The 27,438-nt window shown below is 41.0% G+C and overlaps 1 protein-coding gene across 1 annotated transcript in view; it reads left to right on the top strand.

Annotated features, from left to right (window-relative positions):
• The first annotated feature begins 12,911 nt into the window (after positions 1 to 12,911).
• Positions 12,912 to 27,438, top strand: part of runx2b (RUNX family transcription factor 2b) — a 38,556-nt gene continuing 24,029 nt past the window's right edge. The window contains exons 1-2 of the mRNA XM_026341891.1: positions 12,912 to 12,976; positions 13,191 to 13,314. Coding sequence (XP_026197676.1) covers positions 13,257 to 13,314 — 58 coding nt within the window. The 5' untranslated portion in view covers positions 12,912 to 12,976; positions 13,191 to 13,256. The remainder of the gene's footprint in view (positions 12,977 to 13,190; positions 13,315 to 27,438) is intronic.

The following is a 27,438-nucleotide window of genomic DNA, read 5'->3' as shown; positions in this document are numbered from 1 at the left end:
TCAGAGGATTATCAAAATGCTACTCGAGTTTGTGTCTTTACCAAACAAACAGCCTAGAAATGGCAAAAGTAAAAGAATTAAAATGCTTTGAAGTGCACAGTAAGCTGTATGAATATAGCTATAGACACTTCAAATGCATTGTAACATTTTAAGTTGTGAAATGCCAAGCTAAGCAGAAAACATTATCAATACAGTAGATTGACACTAGTGTTTGAGGCAGAACCCTCAGGTTTAAGCACTTCCTTTGCCAAGCTGTCTTTGTCTTGTGTCTTTTTTCGCTTAAAGAAAATAACAAAAAACAAAAGAGTCTGTACATGCACATCTGTACATAAATGTTAGGTCCCTGCACATTTAGTGCTTTTTTTTGCTAGGTTGCAATTGGAAACTGGTGCACACAAGATTCACATTTTTGTTGTCACAGTTATCACATAAATATTTTATTAAATTAAACAGGCTCTTTGGATTCTCTTCGGACAAGCCGATAAAAGGCCAATAGCTGTACATACAGTGTCTACTTTCTAACAGCTAAAGCATTTCAGTACAACAGATCAGCCATAAACACTATGTAATGCAGTCAAGTTAAGTACCACAATGAACTGCCTCAGTAGAGACAATCTTGGATAAAACACTACTGTGCTAATTTTATACATAAAAATAACACTGAAAATAAATATACACACAATACTATTTACTATTCTAGAAATACAGTATGTTAATGACAACATATTTTAATTCCATGTGTCCTGTTTACACATCTTGTGTTTGTTAAAACAAGTGTGTGAACATGTGAAAATAATTATTATACTTGTCATACATGATGGAATTCACAAGTACTTTCAGTGCATTCATAATGGTTATGTGTTTCTACATTTTAAAGTGAAAAAGCAGAGCTTGGGTATATTAATTCATTCCCCTCATGCTGTAACTTTAGTAGAGCCTTCTGGAAATATCTGTTGCTGTGGCTGGCTATCCAAACGATAACACAAAAAGCACTTTAGAACATTTCATCAAATTTCATGACACAGAGAAAAATACAATAAGACAAATATTATTTTTAACTTTATGACAGTTGACATTAACTGTGATGTATGAAGTGAAATGTATAAGTTAGAAAGTTTTTCACTTCTCAAATACAGCACTGAATCCCTAAGAATGAAATGCTCCTTCAATCTATTATGAGCGAAAGTTTGTTCATTAAATAAGCAGCAAAATCATATTTTCTATGCCGGTCGTCAGCATAAAAATCAAAGGGAGAACGACTGAGACAGATTTTTGGCTTGTTTTTGTTATTTCAGTGGATTCAACTACACCTTCCCTAAGCAGCAATCGGTAAACAGTACACCAAATATGTACTGTATGCTGGACAGGCTGGAATGTCTCTGGGTTTGAAATGAAAGTTTCAATTAACTCCAAAAATGTGAAACAAAAGTCAGCCTCAGTGGATAGGAACCTATAGTTTATTGTGTAGCGATGGTGTCTGTGAGCACACAAAAATGCTGCCTCCCCACCCAGACTCTTTAGGGAAGAGACCAAGGGGAAAAGTTGTAAATCTATCGAATGCAAGACTTTCAACAATTTAGCCAGCCTTTGAAAATTTCCTTGATGAGCAGTAATTGCTATCCAGACCCCTCCATCTTCTGCACACTTTCATGTCCCCTCAGTGCTTCTTGAATCATTGCATCTTGTGGTCTCCCAAACGACCCTTTTGGTGTCTGATCTCTGAGAGAAGACCACCAAAATTGCTAAACTTTGGCACCTAAGAAATCCCTCTGATGTGCCCATTAAATCATCTCACCCTATTCCCTTCTCAATATAGCCACATATTTCCGAACAAGATAATATTTGTCTAATACATACTGTAGGTGCAGTACTGGGCTCGGGCCCAAAACACCACTGTCAAAACAGAAGTGAAAGAGGAGCATTTACAAGCTGCTGATTATTGCAGATGCAGCGTTTGCATATATCTGATAAGCCAGGATCTTGATTTTGTCGCAGGGACTGAATTGAAATTTTATCCCCTATATAAAACATTTAGCGTCAACCTAAAACCACAAAGTCTGTCTTTGTGTTTTGGTTATATATTGATACAAATTTGGTCCTTAAAGTAAAATGTCTCATCATCCAGAAACTATGCTTGGCACTATTTGGACTATTTGATAATGAAATTTTAGACAAAATGTCCTTGGTTTCGAAAGAAATGTACTCATACATTACATTCAGAGCAGATCCTTCAATTATAAACAGTTTCAAAAATATCAGATATAATACGGAAAAAATAAACACTGATAATTTGTTGAGAGACGATTTTGAAATGTTTACGGTATCTGAGTTACATAATGCCTTATGGATTGTAGTCCAATTGGAGACACTGCTGGCTTTCATTAGCAACAGGCATTTTTCTCCATCATATTGAACGATGCTGCCAGAAGTCTGTGCTTCTGAAAACATTGCAGAGCCCTGCCAACAAGTTCCCCCCCAGTCTCTCCCCTCCCAGCGCAGCCAGAGCGGGGCCAGATTGCTGAAAGGCAGCACAGGCAGTGTGGCCCTTCTCCAAGCTTGGCCACTTTGGTAATCGCCACACGCAAGCGCTGGCCTCCCTGTCGGTGGCATGATGGGGTCACCTCTGGGGCCTGGGGTGGGTAAACACACATGACCCAAGACAAACGTTCACAATTCCGCCAGGTGTGCAAACAGGACGCCGCAAAAATACCCGGAAAAGTCTGACCATGCAAAAACAATATGACTGCCTCTGATGAACTCTTATGAATGCAGAAAGAGAGGAGGAAACCAACACAGGGCGGAACCATCGTCAGTGGACGGGGTATGTTAGCATTGCACATAAAAGTTTGGCTAGAGAACGAGATGGTTTGATTGGCTTGGACAGAAGACTCACCTGTTCTGATTTGCCACTTATGTGGAACTCGCCCAGCCCACCCAGTCAGCTGAGAAAACTCTGAACTTCATGGTGAAATAAAATCAGGAACAGAGAAAGGAGACATTTTTTTGTGTGTAGATTAAATCTGACCGTGTCTACATTATGATTCATCTCTACGAATCTAGCTCAGTGGAGCCCCCCACGTGGCCAGCAGTCTATTTAATATCTTGAGTTTCTCAAGTATTCGTTTCATGGCCTGCACCAGCGATCCAATCCACCGTGTCCTAAACCATTGTCTCTTGGGCCGGCTAGTCCTGAAGCTAACCTCTGTGGGGAGTCTTCCAGGCACCACATGTTGGTTTTGTGTCCATATGAACTCTACTTTCTTGAGCAGTTGGGTCTATGGCACCAAATCTGAAGGACACAGCAAAACAAGGATTTAACTAAAACCAGATGCAACACTGTCCTCCCAGATCATCCGTTATGCTTCCTCAGATAGTCATTCTGCCAGTGGGAGGGGATGCCTGTTTGTTTGTTCGTGAGGGACAATCAAAGCTTTCACAAATACGTTTAAATTCTAACTGCCGTCTAATGCCACAGTACGGACTGCACATCTGGCATTTCTTTTCTGTAAATGTGATTTCCAGTTGTGATTTCAGATTTATTCAGGATTGATAATTAATGGATAATCCTACGTCTGACATGCAGTGTAACAACAAACAGATAATTCATTTTAAACTGCAGTAAATCTTTGTCATAACAACATGCAATTTGAGCCAACCAATTTTTACTTTATAATGATATCATTGTTACAGCTTACCTCTGCTCACCCCTACTGCTAGACATTGAGTAAGCACGTAGCAGCCTGCTGGTTATACTATTAGCAATACAGATGAGAGATGTCTGCATGTCTGTAAAGTCAACCTGTAATTACCATGGCTGTATATCCTCAGGCAAGAGACTAAGTCAGATTTATAGATTTATTCTGTCTTCAAATTAGCATCATGCCTCAGATTCCAGCATTTCATCTTGCAGGCTCTTGGAATGTTTTGAGAGTAAAAAAGGGAGTCATTGTAATTCACAAATACACATCCCAAAACCACCATCTGTAAAATAGCGTTGGAAAGGCAACAGTATGTGACCGTACTGTTCAGAGGACCTTTAACTGCAGCTTCACTACCTCTTAAACCAGATGAGGCCAGTTTTATAAATAAAATGTTGATCTAATTGTTAATGCACTGTCACGTGCAACTGCAGCTGCTGGCTGTCTTTTGCTGATTTAGGATTCTCGAATGATTTTTCTTGCTGTATTTAAGTGTGTTGCTGCCACAAGCCACAGTTCAGCTCAGCCTCATTCATAAATAACACCACCTTTTTACATTTAAAAAGTGTCCTAATAATGCTGTACTGTATATCATGTGTGCTAATTCTTATGTTTAATAATTGGAGTAGCACATTTAAATACCTGAGAGTTTTTTTCTACAAGAACAACCACCACTATAACCCAAATTTAGAAATATATAGTATGATTCATTTTTATTTATTGTGATTAAATTTTCTGAAAATGTGTGTGCAATGTGCACTGAAAGCAGATTATCTAAAAAGGATCATTGACTTAATACTTTTCCAAATAATTAGTCACAACTTTCTTTGTTGTTGGTATTTTATTATACATCACTGTTGTTGCAGTAAAGTAGTAGTATAGTATAATAAAATAATATAACACTACTAATATGGTCACTTTTAACAGTATGCCTGGTGAGAACAGTGTTTATTACTTTAGTTATATACCTAACTATTCCTGAGTTTGAGGTACTTTTCCATACTTCACTGTATTGTAAAGTGAAACTGCATTTATTTGAAAGATATTGCCACTCCTTACATTTGTAAGGATAAAACAAATGTAAATATTTTTGTCACAATAAAACACTCAAATTAAATTCACCTACAGCAACTACTACAAATCCAATATCATATAAAATTAAGTAAAATGTTACAATACATATTTTTTCTGCATGATAGAAGTTTAATGGCACATGTACATATGAATATTTTGCTTCTATAAATCGTTTGCTTGTGATTGAGTATTTTTACATTATGCTTTGACTTTTTCATTTAAGAAAGGAATCAGAATACTGAGAATCCACAAATCAGAAAGCTATATTTCAGGTATGCGTGCAAATTCTAATTTTGCTCTATGTCACTTTTTATATCATCATAGAACACCCACCTCTGTTGAAATGCATTTCTCTGCATCCTGCTTTCACTACAAAGCTACTCCCAGAAGCACAGTAAGCCTCTAATTTTTACAAGCATACTTAATCCGCATGCATGTTTTAACTGTGAATAGAGGAATGCAGGTTATTTTTAAGAATGTGTTTACAAGTGCCTTACCCAGGTTTATTGCAGTTTATGCATTCCTACGTGTCAATATGCTGTTGGGTTAGTCAAATTCCAGCATACATTATATGTAATAGTTGCACTGTGTTTGAAGTTAAGGGTTTTTTTTTTATTCATGAAGAGTAAATACATTCCTCGTGTGGCTTGTCCTGGATTGATCTCTGCTGACTCAGAAGAAAAATTGCATACCTACCAAGCATCTAATAGACATTGCCCTCAGGGTTTACTTCTGTGCATGTACGTACAGTACATATGCAGACAGCTTTGTATGGAGAACAGTGTTTACAGTTCAACCCAGTCCTTGGGGTAGCTGCATAGACTCTCATTTGTACTGTGTTTTTGCAGACTGTAGCATACTGTTGACAGCATGGAAATATTAATCATCTTAAAAGAGGTGCAGGTCATAAATACCACCTAATAGATCCCAATGCAAAACAATTTAACAGTTTTAATGTGCTTCTAGTGTTGAAGATAAAGAAAATGATAGTTACAAATGTCAAATATATTATAGTGTTGCTATCTTATATCATTCTAAAAAGTACGGCAATGTCAGTATAAAGCTGGGCTGAGTTGAAGCCATGCCCATCTGATTTGAATTTGATATTTAGACAGCAATAAGATATAAAATCGTAAACTATGGTGCAGTTGTGTGAGCACTTTTAAATGATTATCCTAAGACAATACAGCCAGTGAACTCTGGAAGCTGGACTGCCTGCCTGTGCTCCAGGCTGTATTATGACTGGTTCAAGTCAGCGTCCTGCTCATACATCTTTCTAAAATTATACACCACAATGAAGAAAAGCGGCCACTTCTAAACAATGTCAAAAATTCAGATTTAGATCCCCTTTTTTATCTTGTTATTGTGTTACACAGGGACTGAAAGACGAGTCATAGCATTATGAAATCATGTGATGAGGGCAATTATCCATCACAAAAGCCCCCAGAAAGAAAAAAAAAAATAACCCACCGGCTGGAGAAGACAACAGAGCCTTTTGTTTGCCCCATTGTCAGTGACACAGTGCCGAACTCCTCCTCATAATAGCTTGTTTCTCTAGTGAGCCGTCTGCCTTTATCAGGCATACTTTGTTCTCGACAGCAAGTAAACTGAGTTTCTGAGACACATAATGGGCAGCTTATGTATAAGCTCATTCAGGTTGCGAATTGCTGTCATGACCTCCAGATTTGAGTCATGGCCAGTGCAGAGTTAACATATTCTTCCTCACATTTGCTGTAGGCATGACACACAGTCATTTTTGTTATTGACATTTGCCTAGTGTGATGGCATCATGTGACCGTGGGCATCATGTGACTCTAAGCCTTGTAGTGGAGTTGTATCATCAGCGCAGTGTAATTATAATGCTGACTTAGCAGTTCAGCCACTAGAACTCTGTTGACCTCAGCCTAGCAGCTATTGTAAAATCTCTCTGCTGTTGACAACTGACCACACAATGACAGGGTTTCCAGTGGCCGCAACAATACTGTACGCTGGACATGGGCTGTAAGGAGAATGAGTAGAGTTAGAGTAGAAGTATGAACATCAATGAGGTTCTCAGTCGTGTTCAGAGAGTCTGGTATGAAGAAGCCATTCCACGTCTCCAGTCAGATCCTTGGAGCTGCATCTGTGCTCACCTTTAACACAGCGTGGCACACTATATAAACTAGCCAGCAGGAGATGTGGAGGCCCAGTCAGCTTTTCATACAGATATAAATATACTATAAAGTTTCACAGATGTGGAGAAATAGCAAGAGAGTGGTATAAATGGCAAGCAAGAAAGATATATCTAAGTCCACCTCCATGTACTTAGCACACAAATTAAACCAACTTGTCAGTGAACATTTAGAAATCATCGCTTGGGTCTCAGCGGGCCTTACTGTTTGAACTGTAGTGTAGGTAGGCACTGTTTATCCTGGATCTGACCCTTGATTAAAATGAGGGATGGAGGAAAAAAGAAATGGCTCAGTCTCTTGGTGGTCAGCCACAGCCTCCTCACCGTAGTCTCCACCAATGATCTGACTTTCCCCTTTTTGCAATTTTATGTAATCACAACTCCAAGAGCTATTTTTAATGTGTGTTTAGGTTGTGCACACGCCATTCAATATTAAACATTTCCCCTTATTACTTAAAGGCTGACTTTATTTTCCCTCAAAGCTGTGACTCCAAAAACAGCTATCCAGACACCACAAGAAAGGGCCTTAAGTCACTGGAAGATGTAGATACCACTGCTGGACTCCAAAGAAAAATATCTACTTTTCATTAAGAATACACCGTACCGTACATTACCAAACAATTCACAACGAACATCAACACACTTTTGGCGACGCAGCATCGTATATTAACTTTCTGCACTCCCCCGATTGCTGAAGTCAACTTCTCCATGACTTTTGCCTCTGCTCCCATGATTCTGTGCCTCCAGGTCATCGTCCTGCCTGAGCAGCACTGTAAGGAGATATTTACGTTCACAGCATCAGTACAGCAGCCAACAGAAGCTGATTGCAAGCGGTGTTTTTTTTCCAATAAAAGCACGTTAATTCGGGCTCAGCCACAGTGTAAACTACCTTGGCGTTTTACAGATGTTGCCTGTTAAAGTGAATCACTGTACCTGCCTGTTTGCCCTGCCGGGACGTTCTAATACCTTGCCAGAAAGAGTACACAACACGATCCAGAAGGGCTATTAATAAGCCCTTCCTTTTCTAATACTGTAATACCTCCATGTGTGTAATGTCTGCTCTAGGCTAATTATGTCATGTCATTTTTAGCTTTTGCAGAGAGACAAATACAAACAGCCTCACAGCCTAAGTCTGAGTTAATTTTAACTCATCTTAGGTGTCATTATCCCCCAATATTTTTCCAGAAATACTCTGGTGTAAGAAATAATTTTCTATGAAAACAGTTCACTGTGGACTTCAGCTGCTGTGACAAAGTGAGGAAATAGGTAGTCTGCCGTATGTAGGAGCACTGCATCACACACTGTGCTAATAGCATGTATAACTTTAAGTATGTTCCAACACATGATACCTCTATTATGTTACTTTGAGAGCTTGTGATAACAAAGTGAGCCCATTTGAGGGTGTGTGGTCCTGAGTGTTAGGGGAGAGAAAGTGTCTGGCAGGGTGGGCCATCTACCACAGTCCTCAGGGCAGACCTTGGCCAGAGCTCAGAATATGGCCAAGCTCTTCAGCTCTGCACACACACAAGTACAGCAAGTGTAGTAGTATGCGGCCACCAGTGGAGAACCAGTAATGAATGAAATATTATATTCCACGTCATATTCCAGCATTTAACATTATTACCTTCACATAAAAGCATTTTTTTTTACAGCAAGGAATACATATATTACAAAATTGTCTCTGCAGCAAAATGAGGACCATTCCAACCTGGCAGTACCTCCCGTGATTTTTTTTTCTTGAGCTACTCTATACGCCTCCACATATATATATATATATATATTAATATATATAGGCACACAGTATAATGATACACATTAAACCTGTAAAAAAGGTCCGGATGGGATCTCTTGATTTGATTACTAAAACCATTCAAATCAGGTGGAAATGAGTTTAATAAATAGCCTTTAAAGAGAGTGAGTGGACAAGTTACTTGAAGTCCATAATAAACTGCTTATTACTTATTGAATCGTCCTCCGTGTGTGAGACTGGGGTTTAAATTCTGGCTGTGGCCTACCTCTAGTTGGGGTCCTTAAGCAAGATGTCCTTACGCTTACTCTGCCTCGTACCTTGAGAGTCGTGTTGGATAAAAGCATCTGCCAAATGACTAAATGTGAAAAAGTAATTACAATACTTAACTTATTAACCATCATTAAATGTAATGTGTTATTACTTTACCTTTATTACACACCCCAGCTCAGTTCAGGTGCATTTAACCAAATCCCCTACACCCACTCATCTTGGATTTAATACATGTAGAAGTGGAAAGCCAGACATTTGCAGTATGTTGTGAAGCAGGCAGCCACACTGGCCATTCAGCTGCTGGCTTAGCCTCGCGCTCTCGACTCCCTCATCAACGCTAAGCAAACTCATCTAAGTGACTCCTGAATATGAGAGACATGTCCATGGCTAACATTCACAAAGCCAGCTAAGAACACACAAGATTTAATTATGACAGCTTTGGAATTACTAGGATTTCCATTTATCCTCTTTGGTAGAGGCTAACCTCCTACACCCAAGTCCTTCCTGCACCAAACTAATGTGAACCAGAACAGTATACTGACTGAGTGCACAGAGCTAAGCTATTGAGTGTTAAATAACTCCTGAAAAGATACCAAACAAGTAATGGGGTGTTAATAGAAATAGTAAAATTATATTAGTGAAATTCAAATTGTAATCCTTCACACTAGTCATTACTCTCAAAACGTATTAATATTACTCCAAAGTGTTATTAAATAATGTGCTACTGCCCAACACTGTCCTAAAAACACGTCCTGGAAACCTTGCACAATTTACACTTATACTTTGTTGGATTAGCTCTGGGGTCTTTACACTTGCTTATAGACAAGAGCAGCAGTTGTGGTCAAGGTTTCAGTGATGAAAAGGGTTTGTTGTAGTTTTCCTAAGGTGGGTGTACTGCTGACCTGACCGAGAGCTGGGCAAATAAAATAATATTGGTCATGGTTAACTAAACTTTGTTACTTTATTGGTAGAACACATTGTCAGTTCCTTGTACTTACAATCTTTGCAGCTCTTAAAGAATTCATGCAGCGATATCTGAGACTACAACATCATCACAGTTCAGAGTTTTGCCATCAAGGTTGTTTATCACATGCCATGCCACCCAAGAAGTTATGTTTCCTACCATATGAGTTGGGCTTGACATTTATGCTTTATTTTCATTTCATGTTTTAGATTTAGTCATGATGTGCAAATTATATTCCCATCAAACTGCGTGTAATTTACTGTGGCTCGGCGGAACTCACAGCAATGCTGCTCTCTGTCCTAAAGCAAAACATCCATTTGCAGTAACCTTAAAAATGTTTATATATATGCTTAAATATTATTCTTGAAATACTTCAGTATCAAGTACCACACTAAGTACTGAATGTCTTTGGTATTAAGAAAAACTGCTGTTGAATAGTTCTGAATATATTTACTTACTGCACGGGTGACATGATTATGATGATGGGTAAATCTCTGAGTGGAAAGAGGTGCTGTGTACCTTTCATGAGATTCAGCGCAATTGTAGCATTTCAATAGCTCTTCCCTAAGGATTCTGTAACATTAGCTACAACTCCAGAGGCATGTTCTTGTTTTAGACAGCAAATATTTACAAAGTCCTGGGCCAAAGAAAATGTTTCACAGCACAAAAATAAGGTAGGTGGTGAAGACTTGTGGAAATGCTGCTGTGCCGGGGAATTTGAGGGGGACGTTTGTATTTCACTTTTGACATTTTTATTCACTTTTTTTTATATTAAAGTAGTAACGATTTGAAATAAATAAGTGCTAAGAATACACTGCTAAAAATAACATATTTAGTTTTAGTATTTTGGACAAAGGGTAGTGTTACTTGATTTGCACTTACACAATTTACCAGACAGATGTTATTAATTATGAATAATACAGAACATCTCAAATTGCTATGCTGTTTCTTGTGTACAAACATGAGTTATACTAATTTGTTCATAGATATCACTTGTATTTGTTGCATTAAAATGTACATCATGGATGTACTTACATTTAATGTTATCTCATGGCTGTGATGTCTTTTCGTAGAATATTCTAAAACTTTAACTTTAACATACCTACATTATATTATGCCATAAAAGAAATTTCAGAAGTATATATTATTTGTATAAATGTAAAATAGTGTCATTACACAGCCTGTTTTATTATCTCACAGTTTTCCTTTTCACAGTTAAAGTATTAAAAAGACATGTTTTCTTACTTATCTTGTGGTATCTAGCCTTGCAGAAAGTTTTGGTTGTACTCGTCCAACGAGATGTGTGTTTGCTGAAATTTCTGCTGTCACCCAAAATTACGTTTATTTGTCCTCCTCAAAGAAAACTAAAATAACATTTAAAACGTTGAACAGCAACGTGAATCTAATGCAGTGTTCAAAGTTTTCATTGGGACTATTTCTTTGCTACAAAGCAGTTCCAGTGAAAACCATTCACAGTGAGATCCGTGTATTAAATACCACAAAAATATCTCTCTGTATTTTGAGTGGACCAATCCTTTAAACCAAGCTATAATTGACCAGCACTGATAGATTTATACAAATTGCAGATTAAAGCTAGAAAGTTTTCTACAGGCAGTAACAAAAGCACTTTTGTTTTAATCTCTTTAGGGGGTTTAGTCATTCTTCACCACTGGCTAGTGACAAGATGACTGTGCTACTTCAACACTTTCCAACCTGACTGAACTCTCAGCTTCATGCCGCACATTCCTCTTCTTCTTTAGTAACACAAGTCGGCATTTTTGATCTGTTACAACAAACACCTGCGATCACTGATGAAAGAAAAGCTGTGATACCCTACCTCTACCTGCGAGGGTGTGTGCTGTGCATGTGTGGGAATCTCTGTGTATGAAGTGTGATGACTCATCCTTGATTGTCTTGAGTTGCCTGCGTTACACTGCATGTTGGCAGGCTATTTGTTCAGGGTGTCTGTGTTATAGTGTGTGTCTCCGAGTGTTAGCAAGGCTGTGAGGAGGCATCTCTTTCACAGAGGAGACAGGTGGCCATGATTTACAACCTCTTACAGGAATCGCCCCCATCTCTCTCACTTCTGCGAGAGCCAATTACAGCTCGGCACAGGCTTGCATGCGCACATGCACACAGACACTTATTACGGTAATAACACAATAACAGTCGTGCTGTGTGTGACACAGCAACGTTGCGAGTGTGAAACATGAGAAAGAGAAAGCAAAGTGACACAGAAATGAGCCGATTTTTACGCCACCTCTGCTTTCTCCTTACACACACGCGCGCTCATCCAGGCTTTCTGTCTCTGTTTCCCCATTCTCCCTGCTGCACAGACAAATGCACACATGCTCAGACACACACATACACACCCCGTCTCACACCTCCAGCCAGCCATTCGCTCCTCACTCACACCCTCAAATCTTACCAAGCTCAGCTCTCCCTGCTCAGAGGCAGACAGGAGCAGCACGGCAGCCTGTTAAAGGAGTTGAGGGAAGGAGCAGCCGAGTCAGAGAGAGAGACATAGAAAGAGAGAGAGGGAGGGGGATGAAAGAGTAAAGGGAGAGCAAAGCAGAGAGAGCGCTGTTCCCCATATGCTGAAGAGGCATGGGCGGCTGAACAGGCTGCCCCCACTGAAGCCTCCTGACTCATGGGAGCGTCAGAGCCCGATCCCCCAGAGAGCCTGGAAAAGCAGCCGAACCACGCGTAAGAGAGAAGAGAGAGAAGGGAGCCAGAGAGGGGAGAAAAAAGTGCAAAGAGAGGAAAGGAGAGGGAAGAAAGCCACAACGGTAGGCTGTCCCACTCAACTGCTGTGCCGTGATGACGTCAGAGGGCATGTGACCCAGGCTCTCCAGTGACGGCACATGGAGGGCAGGAAAGAGACAAGTTTTAAAGCTGGTGCCTTTTGGGTTGTGTGAGGGCTCTGCTCGCCTCCCAAACAACCACAGAACCACAGACGTGCGGCTCGGGGTTGGTGTTTGAGGGCGACCTGGAGTGTAAATGGTTAATCGTCGCGGGCCAGCACCAGTCACAAGGACGGCGCTAAGCGAGTAAGTACGTTCCAACCACACTCGCCAAGCAAGCAAGTCCGACATCATCTGATCTATCCGCAAAGGCGATATTTGCCTCTGCAATTTTTTTTTCTCTATAAAACCAGACCTGGTTGTTACTTGTGGTCATCCAAATAGTTGATACGTAAAGCATGTCTTGTGGATGGCTTTTCCATTTTTTTCCTTTATGACATGCTACGTGCTCTTGGTTTAGGACGTGTCAAGGGTCACGGAAACCACAGAGGAACAAAAGTGGGACTTGCTGCAATCAGAGGCAGCTATGGCATCTAACAGCCTTTTCAGCACAGTGACACCATGTCAACAAAACTTCTTCTGGGGTGAGTACTGCTTTGCTGGTCTCTGTTGTGTCTGGAACTGGGCTAGGGGCTTGGGTCATAGAGAGGACCTGAGGTCAGGTGTTGAGGGTTGGATGGAAGAATGAAGAAGTTTGGGTGAAAGGAGCAAGGGTGTTGGATTTGGGTCAAGGATTTGGGTCCAAATGAGTGAAGGGGATCAGCTAAGGTCATCGAGGACCCTGCTCTCAAGATCCAAGCTTTTGTGGTCCAAGAAAGACCTCACTATCATCAAGGTTTTCTGTGGTACAGAAATACAAAAAAAAGAAGAAGAAAAAAAACTCTCCGTATTTATGGATTCTAGTATTTACTCTACGTGATGTTTATAAATATTTCTGAAAGAGGGAGATGACATGTTTGTGCAACATACGCTTAGATTTACAAAGCGATGCCATTGTGGAACCAAAAACAAAAGCATGGGTGATATTTTTGACAAACGTAAACAGACGCTGCACAGGACAGTTTACAGTTGAGCATTGAATCAAGATGTGGGGATTACTGGATTGTGTGTGCTGGGTGTCTCTGTTATGCATAGGGAAGAAGAAGTATTGATTAATTTGCCAAGAAAGGTCTGTAATCGCTTCCTGAAATTGTTCAGTCTCGCCGCTGCCATTAATTAATCACTGTCGATTTCTGCAGCCTCCAGGGAGCATTTAATCAACAGGCATAAATCCACATTAAACAAGAAGTTGCTCCATGTCAGCTTCCATAGTATATATCATGATGCAAGTGTAAATAAATTATTCACACTCCTATCGACTTATTGCTTCTCTGCAAATGACTAAAACGAGAAACTAAAATTTGTTTGGATTATAAACCCCTGATTTGTACATACATGTAACAAAAACCCTCCTGAAACATACTGTTAATGCCAATACAAACATTTATATTTTCAAAGAATTGCACAATTTCACTTTCCAGTTTTTTTCCTATTTATTTATTTTCCGTTTGTTCATTTCTACTTTTCATATCTATTTTAACAACCTCCCTGACCGGAGGGTGGATCTGTAGGAATAAGACCACAAAGACTCAAAACCTGTGAACAGTAGCCATGTCAACTTTATGATTTTCAATTACCTGTGAAGGCCAGCTCGCATGCTCCAGTTTGCGGCCTCTGTTTTGGGTTTGCTGTATTCTGTTGTGACAGTTTCTTTACACAGTGTAATTTAATAAGCAAAATAAATTACGTTTTAGGTTTACCAGATGAATTTTCAAATTTAAACAAACATTTTCATTCCTGTGCGACACAAGAAATAGACCCCCCACCCCTCTCTCTAGTCCGAAGCCTCCGCTACCCTGTCCAAATCAAATGTTTAAACGATGTTGTTAAGAAGTCGCTCCGTGGTCAGACACAGCTGTTCGGGGCGCCTGCTCCACACAGAAGCAGGGTGGCTCCTAATACACTTTGAAAGCCCAGAGAGAGTGAGCGTCTTCTACCAATCACCACCGCCTATTACCACGTTAACCCCCCGACCTCTCGGTGTGTCTGGGGTTGGAGCGCGGGAGAGGAGAGGAGCAGCGCTGCAGGAAATTGAAAGCATGCTGTTGTAGTGGCAGAGGGAGAGTGAGGAACAGATGTGTGCAGATGTTCAGGTGTAGGAGCACAGAGGGGAGATAATCACTCTTTGATTTGTGTTATTAAATGCTGTTGATTTTGTGCTGCACCTCACGGATGTTGCCCCTGTTTATGAACAGCTGGGTAGTAAATCTGTCAGTACAACCACAAAAAGTCCCCGTGACGGCGCAGTGTGATTTTGCAAGACCACCGGTGGTTTCTGTTATGTTTATCATTTCAAATAAATAAATGTAATGTACTCTACCATGAGAAACTCATGACAAAGGCAAGGCAAAAAAACTGTTATTCAAGTCGTCACCTAGAATATTTTTGATAGGATTTTTGATTTTGATCAAGACAGAGAGAGGCTCTGAGTTTGTTGAGTTTGTTGAGAGTTCAACAACCTGAAATAGTGTGAAACTGAATATGAAATTTACAGCATGGGTTTTGAATTTAAATAGGTATCCTCATATCCGCTAACACTGACTCTTTTCCTTTGTCCATTCCACACTGCTTGTCTACTTCCTGGACAAGAACTCAAGTTTAGCTTTTTTTTTTGTTTCTTTATTTTAATATATGTTTCTTTAAGTTCTCCTGCTGCCATGTTTCTCCTGGATCATTTTGTCCAGCGTCAGCCAGTTTGCTGAGAACACAAGTTACAAAATATTGTTTTGTTAGTTGGAAAGCCACATTACTCATCCCGTCTGTACATTTGTATTTAAGGACATTTTTAATTTAGGACGGAGCACACTTTCCCAGCGATAAATTGAGCTGACTTGAGGGAGCAGGCAAATATTCCAAACTGAGAAAAGGGGGCTCATTAAAATTTGTCTTGGCATTTACATCAAGCAGTTTTCATTTAATTGCCTCAAATACATTTTTTATAACTCCTCATACTGGCACACAAGTGGGGAGGGCAGAGTAATCTTCAACATGTGTGGCACCCACTCAACCACCATGCCTCTCTTGGGAACATTTAAGTGCCTATTTTCTCTATTACAAACTTAATTACATATAGACAATTAAGTCATGGGAGCAATTATCGTTTAGTAAAGTTGTGCAGTCTCAGTAGAGAGAGAGAGAAAAAAACTGCTTACATAGACGGACCCAAATCAACACGATCAAAAGAAAAGCGGAACGATGTGGGTAAATATCCGAAGACTCCAGGCGGAAAACTTTCCCCAAAGAAAATCTCCGATAATTTGCAAGGAAAATGTATATATTTTTGAGAAAGGCAGCTTCTGTTGCACAAGTGTTGCCTTAGATCTAACCACAGGCCTGCTTCTTGGAGACATCTTAAAAGTGAACCAGACATCCACCCCCCATCCCAACCCCACAACCAAGGGGGAGAAGTGAAGCCCACTCATCAATAGGTAATTTGAAAAAGCCAGAGGGAAAAATCTGAGCGCTTCACTGACTGCTACTGTGCAGCGCAGACTCTTCTCTTAACTCCTGGCTCAAAGGAACTCTATTTAGCGATGCTTAATTGTACCTCTGAGGCAAACATGTTATTTAATCCCAGCAGGCTCGTATTGATGGAGTAAAATAGGGATGTGTGTGTGTTTGCGAGCTGTGCCAGGTATTAGAACCTATTAGTGCTGGAGGTTCACATTCTGCATAATTCCTGGGGGTAATCAGTGGTTAGTGGGTGCTAATGTGATCAGTGTTTAATCAAAGATAGATTAATTGGTCTGTATTTTCTCCCATACGAGAATGCTGCTGATTATGGCCTTAAATAAGCTTCAGGCAGTTATTAAGGTCTAAATGAGGGCGTCTTGGGAACATTATAATGTGTGAGATGTCAATGACCTGAAATGTGTCTTTCCCACTACTCAGAAGGGAAAGTTGTGGGAAACTCATTTGTGTTTTTCTTTGAATTTATGAATTTATTTGCATGGTCATAGTTCATATTTTTGATCCATTTGAAATAGTGATACAACAAAAATACAAATTCAGTCAGTGAATCCAGAAAACAAAAGAAATCCTGACTGCAGGGCATTTTGATTTTAGTGTCAACGGCCAGCCTTTGTTGTCTTGTCCAGAAAAGTACTGAACTACTGATGGACCATATCTGCTTCTCCTTCTTCCAAATTAAGCAGTGAGGAGTTATTGAAACAAGAAGGGAACGGAGAGAGATTGCACTCACCCCTGAAATATGGAGACTGCAACAACAAACAAAGAATACAGTTAAATACTCACAGGGCATTGTGTATTTTTGCTTGTTGTATCCTCATATTCAGTAGCTGTGGGGCTAATTGCACTAGAATAATAAGGCACACTGCCAGTTGATTGTGCTTACTGTACGTTTAAAGTGTTGAAAACAATCTTTATGATGGACGATAAGCTCATTAATTAAACATTATTGAGTGCTATGTCCTCTGTTTTTTCATCAAGCTCAATTTTCCGACAAATCCGTGCAAATATTGAACATCTTTGAAATGTTTGCGTGCAGCTTAAAAGTTCAAATAGTGTTATTTGGGCAGCTCTGCAAACTCATGCTATGCATAGCTAAGATTTTTGAATGCACCATAATTACCACGTAGCTTAATGCCATTGCGTTAGCTAGTGAAGCTTTTAATGCAGTGCTGTGCTATTTTCACACTTAACAAGATCCTGCAGCCCTTCATCCATTTCAATTGCATCATGCTGGGCGAATTACTGTTATCCGATATAAGCCCTCAGAGAGGAAGTAACTACCTAACACTTTGAAAATTGGTCTTTCTTGGAACCAGTTCACCCTAATGAAACTGAACACCAGTATTATAACCCAGATTCATAAATCTATTTTACTCTGCTTTCTCTGTTTTATGTTCTGTCTTTTCTCGGTTCCATTCAAGCGTTCAGGTTTTATTTTAGTCGTTTAAGTCAGACGACGGCTTTAAGCAAAGCTGATACAGCAAAATCAAACCACAGGAAACCTGAACATCATAGTTTAGTGTTCCTTCACTTTCCCGCAAAAAAAACGGCTAAGGCGGATTCGCTTCCATGCTCTGTGTTTCTATAAGGGGAAATATGGAGTGTCGACCCTCCTGGATGTTTGGGTTCAGCCTGTAACGATGTGAGTGAGAGCGTGGCCACAGCACCTACACAAGGCCTTATCTGTTCTACACCAAATGGGAGAAAAGGGAAGGTTTTTCCCCTCCTTAGTTTAATCTTAAAGGAATGCGGTATCCCCTCGGACTCCCAAATATATAAACCTACTTAGCAGCAGGTCATGAATCGAGCAGCACAGGTTGGACGTGTTGGCTGTATTTTTGAAGCAGTACTGATTATTGATGTGTGAGGTAACAGACAATGTGCCAGAGTGTAAACACAGAAGGATTAGATTTTACTTAATTTTCTAGTAAAGGAGTAACAAATAGTTACACTGAGTTCTGACTGTCATCAGTAGCTTGGCAGCACATAAGTGGAGCTGTGTGAGGGGATAAATGTGGCGCACCTTGTTACGATGTGTGTTCAGACTCTAGGATCAGTGCTCACTTTCTCTCAGGTTGTATTTATTTATCAGTCAGCACACGTTTACAAGAAGCTGTTGAGATTAGTATGTAAATGCTACTGTGTTAACGTTATTACTGAAAAGTGTATATATCGATGTATGCGCGCGTGTGTGTGCGCGTGTGTTAAAGGAGTCTGTGACAGGAAGATCTGTCTGCTTGATTAATGCTCTCACTCAAACTGGCACCTGGAACCAATCCCCTCCCCTGCTGCCCCTGTCCCATGTGCACCGTGTGTGTGTATGCATTCCATACACTGCGCCTTTAGAGGGGTGGAGGGTGGGAGTTGAACTGGAGGCGCAGATGGGACCAGGGGGACTCCGAGCGGAAGAAAAGAAAGGTGTGTGCGGAGGAGGGAACAATAGGTGGACGTGCAGTGAAGGGTATGGGGTGTCATTAATAACACACAGGCCCCATCTCCTAATTTGCTCAAATTACCTGCCCACACAGTGGGCCCCCTGCCAACGCCAAGGTGTGAACACAACAGATCAAATACACCTGAAAATCTGAGTGCCCACCCACTCAGCAACGCCTCCATAGGCCTTTTATGGTGGTCTGAAAACTGTGTATGTCTGACCGCCTTTATATGAGTGAGTGAGTGTGTGTGTGGAAGAAGAGGGTTTCGTGTTTATTCTTTGATGTAAGAGTGAGGGTTAAAATGTGAGAAAATTAGAGAGTGAGAAAGAAACATTCAAAGGAAGAAAGAGAGAAAAGAGTAAGTGAGACAGAGGAAATGCTACACAAAGGGGAGGATCGGCTTGCATTCACCGGGCATCCAGCAACACAAGACCGACTCTTTCAAACCACCTCCCATATGGCACTGCGGGGGTAGCCATTTACCATCATCTATCCTCCTCTTCTTCCTTCATCCCTTTCCTTCCTCCTACCCCTTATGTCCTCCCTTCATCCTTCCCCTCCCACCCACGCTTTCAGGAAAAGGTTGATGACAAATGTGGCGAGGCGGCTATGGTTTGGTCGCCGCAATAATCAGAGTCACCAGCACCACCTGTGGCACACACAACCGTGCACAGAGACATATTCCAATGTGTGCACAGACACTGAAATCAAATATGCCCCAGGGACACAGAAGGAGCCAGGAGTGTGTGTGTAGGTGTGTGCAGTGGGATGCTAGTCTTTGAACTTTGAATAGTGTGCGAAGCTGATATTGACAAGTCTCTGGGGATGGGAGGGAAGCTAGAAATGGAAGTTGTTATTTGTAAAGTGGCCTCCAGAGAGAAAAGAAAGGACAAAGGAAAGAGACGGGGAAACCGCCTCGTAGATAATTGGGATTCAAAACTTTAATGGGTTATATAAGGACACTGATGAACTTCAGTTGATGAATGAACTTCAGTTGATGAATGATGACTGCATCTGAAAATCAGAACAATGAATAAGAAAGCACAGCACAGCTCGGATTGTGAGTTACAGTATGAAGCGTTTAGTAACTGTTTACACTCCCGTAGGCAGGTTTAAAACTGTTTATGAATGAAGACATGTTGAGTTTCAACCGCCCCGGGAAATAAAGAAAAACTCCAGGTCCCCTCACAAATTTCTCAGCGTTCAGCCACATCTGTTAATCTTCATCACTGTGGATGTAGTTTGCTCTGTTGCTCAGTTGTCATAGATAGTGAAGAAGTATTTACAAATAAATACAAACAACTTGATCAATCGATATAATGAGAACTACACTTGCAAGCAAATATATGGGGAGTTATGGAAGACACTGTTAATAAATACATACTTCACAAATAAATGCCATTATAAATCATGCTTCATCCATGAATACAATAAAGATGATTTATAAATATAATAAACATAGCACTTCATGTGAATTAATAAACCATTATTCATGAATTGTGTTATATGGCACTGTTAATCACCCATCCATTGTTTGAATGTTTTACAGTTAGAGTTGCTGACAAGTAAATTAAAAAGCAGCCTCCTTAGATCTGTTGACAGCTACAGTGCAACTACATCATAGTGTGTTACAAGTCACTCATTAACAGTTTCTATACTGGCTGTACATGTTAAGTGTTACCTCTCTTACAACATCGCTGCAAATTTCCAGGAGTCTTCATAACTCCCGCTGTGAAAGAAAATGAGAAAAGTTTCAAACAATTTCTGCTTGTACAGCAGTGTTACAAAACTGCAAAATCCCCGATGTTACAGTTCAAGTTGTTTCAAAGCTCTCCCCTATGACTGAGACTTTTGAGAACTTAGTGGCTGGTGTTTTATGTTGATCCCTGAGCTGTTCCAGTTTACACATATTCAATCCAATCATACTGCTCCGACAAGCAGCTCTGTGTGATCAAAGTCTAAATACACACATATTGTCTGATCCTCGCTGGAGCGGGCTGTCAGTCTGGAGCTGAATCCTGTCACTCATCCAGACAGCTGCCCTGTTACAGTCGTCTGTAGTTCATTTTGTTGTCGCAGTTAAAAGTTTTCCGTCAACTGTTGCGCTGTTCTTTCTATTTTCTCCCTTTCCCCAAAGGAAATAGGTCTCTCTCTCTCTCTTTTCTCTCCTTCTCCTTTTTGGACGGGGACCAATAACAGGCCTTTTCCACTTCTCTCCTCCTGATGCTGAATGAGCAAAGGAAGATCCCAGAGGAGCAGGAATATTTTATAAGAGTGATATTTTGAAAGTCGCTCTCTCCTACTCCCTCTTTCTTCCTCTCGTGAATTTTAGGATGCTGCAATAATTATGTGTGTGTGTGTGTGTGTGTGTGAGAAAGAAAACAGCTCACGCAGAGCAAAGGCAATTCAAAGTTACAGCTAAATGACAGGCTGAGAGCTCCGGTCTTTTGAATTGTATTGTTTTCTTTTTATTCCTGCATGGGAGGAGAATTGGTGGAGAAAAAAAAAAAAACAAAGCCCAGTTGGGACAGAAAGCGAGCAGTTTAGTCTCGGGAGAATTGCACTCGGCACAAACAAAAATAGCAGCTGTTTTTTTTGCTGACAAACACTTTTTAATGCAAGGGTGTTTTTTTTGTCAAGTTGGGCTCTTTTTGTTTTCTTATTTATGACAAAGCTACCATTTCTGGATAGAAAGGGTGGTGTATATATATATTTTAGCTTTGATTTACTGTAGCTTAAAGATGCATGAGAAAATGGAATGAGGGATGTCTGTAACGTAATTGGAAGGACTTGTTTCTTAAAAAGAGAAGTAAAATATGGTAATATATTATTTAAAATGGATAGCTAAAATGGTCTTCATTATGCCCACAGACAAATTTATCTTCACCTATACATTTACCTACCTAAAATATCGCTTTCACATGTATAGCACATTATACACATGATTACATCTACACACAGCCAGACAGATATACACGCCCTTTTCCTGCAGGACCCTGCAGATGCAGCAGAAACAGTAGAGCTGGTCTCTCTGGTAAACAAACAGTGAGAGGCTGCTGGGAGTCTTCACTGGGCCTCCAAATTATAGTCTGGTTAACCAAAGTCTCAGAGCCAGCCCCTTTATTGCTACACACACATGCATACTGTCCATATACACTCACATCACATGGATATGCACACATGTGCACATGACCTACGCACATTAAAGCCACTATACAGGCATAGTTAAAAGCACATATACAATCAGGTTCTAATGGGACCTTGTCTGTGCAGCAGTTGAGCAGAGGGTAACAGATTTTATAGACATATGAGAGACTGAGTGGGAAGCACACCCTGAGGGCCCATCATAAATATTACCCAATCATCAGGCTCACAGTGTGAGGCAATTACCGATGAAAAAGAATCCCTTGCAATGTAAACACAGGTTTAATGTTTACAGATTTTAACCCTGTGTACCTGTTTTATGATTTTAAGGTTTTCTTTACTGGTAGAAACTGCTTAGCTTAGCCTGAAAATGGTTGAGAGAGGTATGTGATAATACTTGTGGTTTGTCAGATGTCGAATATTTGCCTCTTTTTCAGGAAAGTTGCTAAAGGAGACTAATTTAGTGGAGGAGGTTTTTTTAAACCGTTCAGTGAGAGAAGGTTAAATTGCTAAGAGCTTCTTTAATTGTCTGTAAATGAGTTCTGCAACTACTGGGGACAGTATTCAGTCTCTGGAGGACACAAGAACATATCAGAGTGATCTATGACACCATAAAATACAGTTAAAATATTTAAGATGATCAGTTCTCGCAAAATGATTTGTCATAAATCGTATGCTTCCAGAGTGACAGTATATTGCAAGCGGACAATTTAATTGTCAGCCCGAGACCACATCCCAACAACGCCATTGCCAGAGAGGGATTCTTTATGTGTGTGACGTTCAAATTCTCAGCTTTGCCATAATGCAACACCACAGAATAGATTGTATTTGAAGGACAGTGTTTCACAACATAATTAATGTTTCTCATGGGACTTTGCAGTTGATGAGTCTCCCTGCTCAGGACTCAATTTAGGCGCTATAAAGCTGGCGTCACTGGAGTCTCAGCTAGGGGCAGAGCAGACATGACATGAAAAGGCCCAGTTCTGGAATAACCGTCAAGTTCTGAGTGTATGTGGAAAATCCAGGGTCACGGGTCACATAATCAGACAATAGTCATATATCTTCTGTGAAATGATGTTTTCCCTCAACTTTCATAATGCTTTCTAACATTGAACCATCTTTTCCAAAGGTGGCTGGAATTGATTTTGCCTGAGGACATCTCAGGCTGGAAGCCATAAAAAGTGAACTGCATCCACCGGTCTGTTTTCTCACCCTCCACACCCCCACTTTGTTGTGAGTCATTTCTGACCAATAGCCTAATAGGCTCAGTGTAATTACAGGCTAAGGTTTTAGGCAAAGGCACATCTCTGAGTGAGCTTCAGCCGTGACTCTCTTAACTTAATTTTTTTAACTCGGAAGCTACGTGGAAGGCCCCTTAAAATTTGTACAAGGCAAGACTTCTTGGGGACATGTTGACATCTGAATGGTTTGGAATTCAATCTAGTATGTACGGCTTCGGGTTGCAGAGTTCAGGCTCAGTGTTTTGGATAGACTCTGAGGAAAAAAGAAAAAAATAGCAAGATCAAAACTCTCGGAAGTTGAGTGATGTTACTCGATGCACGCCCAGTGCTGTGGCTGCTTGCAGTGTCTACCCAGTTATGTTATTTAATTACCTGTTTATCTGATTGGCTGTTGTCTAAGTGCTGGACCTGTTCACTTGACTGAGAGGTTGAAACTGATTACCCACTAGAAATAGAGTGGTAATGCAGTTGAAGGACTTTTCAGGAGGTCTCACTTAACTTGCAGCGAAAGCCATTCACGATACTAATGCTGTGAAGATGGCCAAGCAAAACAGATATACTTAATACATTTATATGCTCCAACACACAAAAAATGTATATGGTACATTTCCAGGTGTGAGTTTACTCCGTTTTTGGTTAAATGTTTATGTCTGTGTGCAATTGAGCATCCATGACAGACTTTATTTCCCCCCATCTGGCCCTCCTCCGCAGCTCCTTACATTGATTTGGACCCGGTGCACCTGGACATTCCTCCACCCAGTCTCCATGGCTATACATACATATATCCTTGCCTCCTGTCTCCTTCATTTCCTTCCCTGCCTCCAGCTGCTGCCTGTTCTTCCTTACCTTCCTTCACTCTTAAAACAGGAGCAGTGGACTGAACTGGGCGAGCGATAGACGATAGCCCCCCTGCGAGTGCTAGTCTGGGCCGCTGCCTGTTTGCCTCTCACCGCATAGTCACTCTATCTATCTTGCCTGTGCCGCCTTACCTCACATAAATCATCCTCAATCGCACTACACGGACAGGGAGAATAGAGAGAAATCTCCCCCTATAAATCTGGTATTAGTTTTACCTCGCATAATGAACACAGGGCTAAATGGTTCTGGATACACGAGAACAGCATGTCTTGCAGATGTACTATAAATATTTTGATACTAGCCGGCTAGTTTGCAGAGGGGAAGTAGACCAGTGAAATACACAGAGGAAGGGAAAAGTGTAAAGTGGAATGTTGGCCTAGCCCGAGTGTCTGTATTGTCTTTAGCACCTACAGAGGGTCTCAGTCCAAGAAAAACGCTCTTTACAGGGTTCCTGTTCCCAGCCGTGGTCCGGTACCACTCCTGGATCTGCTGCGTTTTCTTTAAGCCAATCCTTCAAACTGGTCTCCAAGGAGGTGGGATCATTGTTTGATTAATAGCACGTTCAGACCTGATTGAGTGATAGATGGTTTGAAAGGAAAACCAACGCGCCTTAAGGGACACTGCGAGACTAAGTCTGGGAAAGGCAGCTCCAGGGAGGGTTTGATTGGTGGAACGCTTGAATTAAAGTGAAGGGCTACTAATAGCACAGCTAATGACACAAAGGCTGCATAGAGAAGGATGGCCAAATATTCACGAAGACTGTAAAGATATTTTGTTGCAGCTATGTAAAGACAAACTGTAGCATACACAGTCGCATATAAAAGTGGAAAAACTGAACCTCCTTCATGGCACATTTCTGGCCTCAGCCCCGGGCACTGTCACCCTACGCCATCAAAGAACCACACACACACACACACACACACACACACACACACACACACAAGGAAAACCTACAAATATACTCTTACACACGCACAGTTTTAGAGCTGTGACAGCAGGTGGTGTGTGACACATCAACATCTGAAGGTTCCCTGGCAGGAACAGAAAGAGTTCTCAGCCCTGTGCCCCAGTCGCTCTGATCTATCATTGGAACTCTTTAATGGCAGCCTTCATCACATATTATTGCTTTATTTTCTCCTCTCCATCACCCAACCCACAGAAGTTCCTTTTTTGTTCCTATTTTTAAGTACAAGTGATCTCAATTAGGGACCTCCATGAAGGCAGTAGGCGGCAGACAGTGAGAGCAATAAGAGCAGAGAGGAAATTGTCTTTATACCCCATACCCCCTCCCTCTTTACCCTCCTGCCACAAGCAGTGAGCAGCCACCCCCATCATGTCTCCATCTTTTTCCAACGCTGCTCGTGCTATTTCAAGAACAGAGTGAAAAAAACGCCACAAACTTTTTCTGCATCTCTCGCTGAACATGTAAATACATTAAACTGCATAGAGAAAGCCAGTCTAGCCATCTCAAAAGTCTAATACAGAACTTGGAATCCACTTCGTGAAAATGGTTGCTCCGGGACATACACACACTTACGCACGCACGCATGCACACACACACACACACACCGCAGAACGTGGTGTCCTCATCTTAACAGTTCACGGTGATGTCACGGGCTCAGTGACAAACAGTCATTAAGGGCTTAGCTGTGATCTGGGATGAGTGCGTGGATGTGAGTCGGTGAGGTTGTGTCGATGAGGTCACAAGGAATAAAGTTTCTGCCCATCATCATCCTCATCTACTGGCTAGCTAATTGACTGCTTGGTTGGCCGGATACCAGCCTAAGTCTAACTGATCAGCATGGGTAGTTTTGCAGCTACATGTCTGCTATCCTGGTTGGTTTGGTTGAATGGCTAGTAGACTGGATATTTGGCTGGTTTGCTGCCTTGCCTGGTGGCCTTGCTGATTGACTAGCTGGCAAGCCAAGTTGGTTGGTACCCTGCCAAACATGGAAACATCCCGTTAGAGCTGAAAAAGCCTGGGCTTCGTCACAGCCCTCCTCTAGAAAGCTATAATTAAGTGTCTTGAAAAATGCACCACTGTGAAATGGAACCTTAATCCTGAGTCTTAAGTGGCTGTACTTTTCCTCTGCAATGATGAGAGTATACGCTTGTGAAGAGAAGGAGAGAGGAGGAGTGGTCACCAGCGTTTTTATTACTTTTCTATAAAAGTTAAAGTGCATTCATGCATGATCCCATACATTTGGGTGTGTCCTGCTTCAACTTTGCACAGGACTGTTGATGTACTTTGTAGCATCAAGGGTGAGTTGAGTGTCCTGTCATCTTTCCTAAGGAGGTGTTGTTAATAGTGAATAGTGAATACTCACAGGTCTCTGAGCGTAGTGTTGCTGTGGATGTCAAAGAGCAAGAAAGATGTAAAGAAGCTGACAGACATAAAGTTACTGTACAAAAAGACAAGGGAAGAAAGAGGTTTTGCACGCTTAGTTTGCTGACAACATTGTATTAGCGGTTCACACAGTCTTTGCCATTCCAAGTGGGAATGAGAACAGAAACTTTTATTGCACGCTTGATATCTCGACAGGAAAATTAGTCAGAGAGTGTCAGCTGAGTTTGATTTTTATTGAAAACAAATAATTGAAACAGAGCAGAAGAAATACAATATTACCATAAATCATAAAACGCACATCCCGCTCAGTGTGGTATACTGTGGTTATTCACTGTTAGTGACTTCTCCTACTGTGCAGTGACTCCAAGCCAGTGTAACACAGTAGATGAATAATACCAGAGCTGAAAGAGACGATCCAGCTGTGCACCAGGCGAGCAGCAGCCGCATTAAACGAACAGCTTTACGCCACATTCATTTCTACGTATTATTAAGTCTGTTAATACTGAGCGGGATCAGTCCAGCGCTGCATGAGCGTTCCAGCATTCACGTTTGATCAAAAGTTGATTTTTTGGCTGGTTTAAATCCAGGACACTGCAGCGGAGGAAGTGTTTTTCTTTTTGTTTTTTTTTGTTTTTTTGTTTTTCTAAATTGAACAATGTATTCCGGCACATTAACGCCTCCTTCACTGTCTCCCTCACATCTCTGTGACATCAAACACAGATATTAAACTCAGGGGTCGCCCTATACCTCTGAATAACAGAAAACCAGACAGCAGGCCTTACTCTATGAATGCAGGCTGTATCCTGTAGGGAGCTGGATAACAGATGCTGGATGTACAGTGCAGAGGCAAAGCGGAGTCAGATGGGACAAACACTCTTTGATGAACCAGCCTTGTCAGGGTTTAAGTCACGACTACACCGGGGTGGAAGGTGGGGGTGCGTTTAGGGGCCAGGGGTTGGGCTGGGGAAATCAAGAGGCTTCCTGCCACTGCTTCTGATGGGACAATAATGGTGGAGAAAATCTAAATGTAAGACTGATTAGTTGGCTTAAAATGTGTTGGAGGATGTGAAATTGATAGAACGTGTTTACTGCTGTGCTTTTACTGATAAATCA

This window comes from Anabas testudineus, chromosome 24 (assembly GCF_900324465.2).
Source record: "Anabas testudineus chromosome 24, fAnaTes1.2, whole genome shotgun sequence".
Lineage (NCBI taxonomy): Eukaryota > Metazoa > Chordata > Actinopteri > Anabantiformes > Anabantidae > Anabas > Anabas testudineus.
This window is presented reverse-complemented; position numbering and strand designations above follow the sequence as displayed.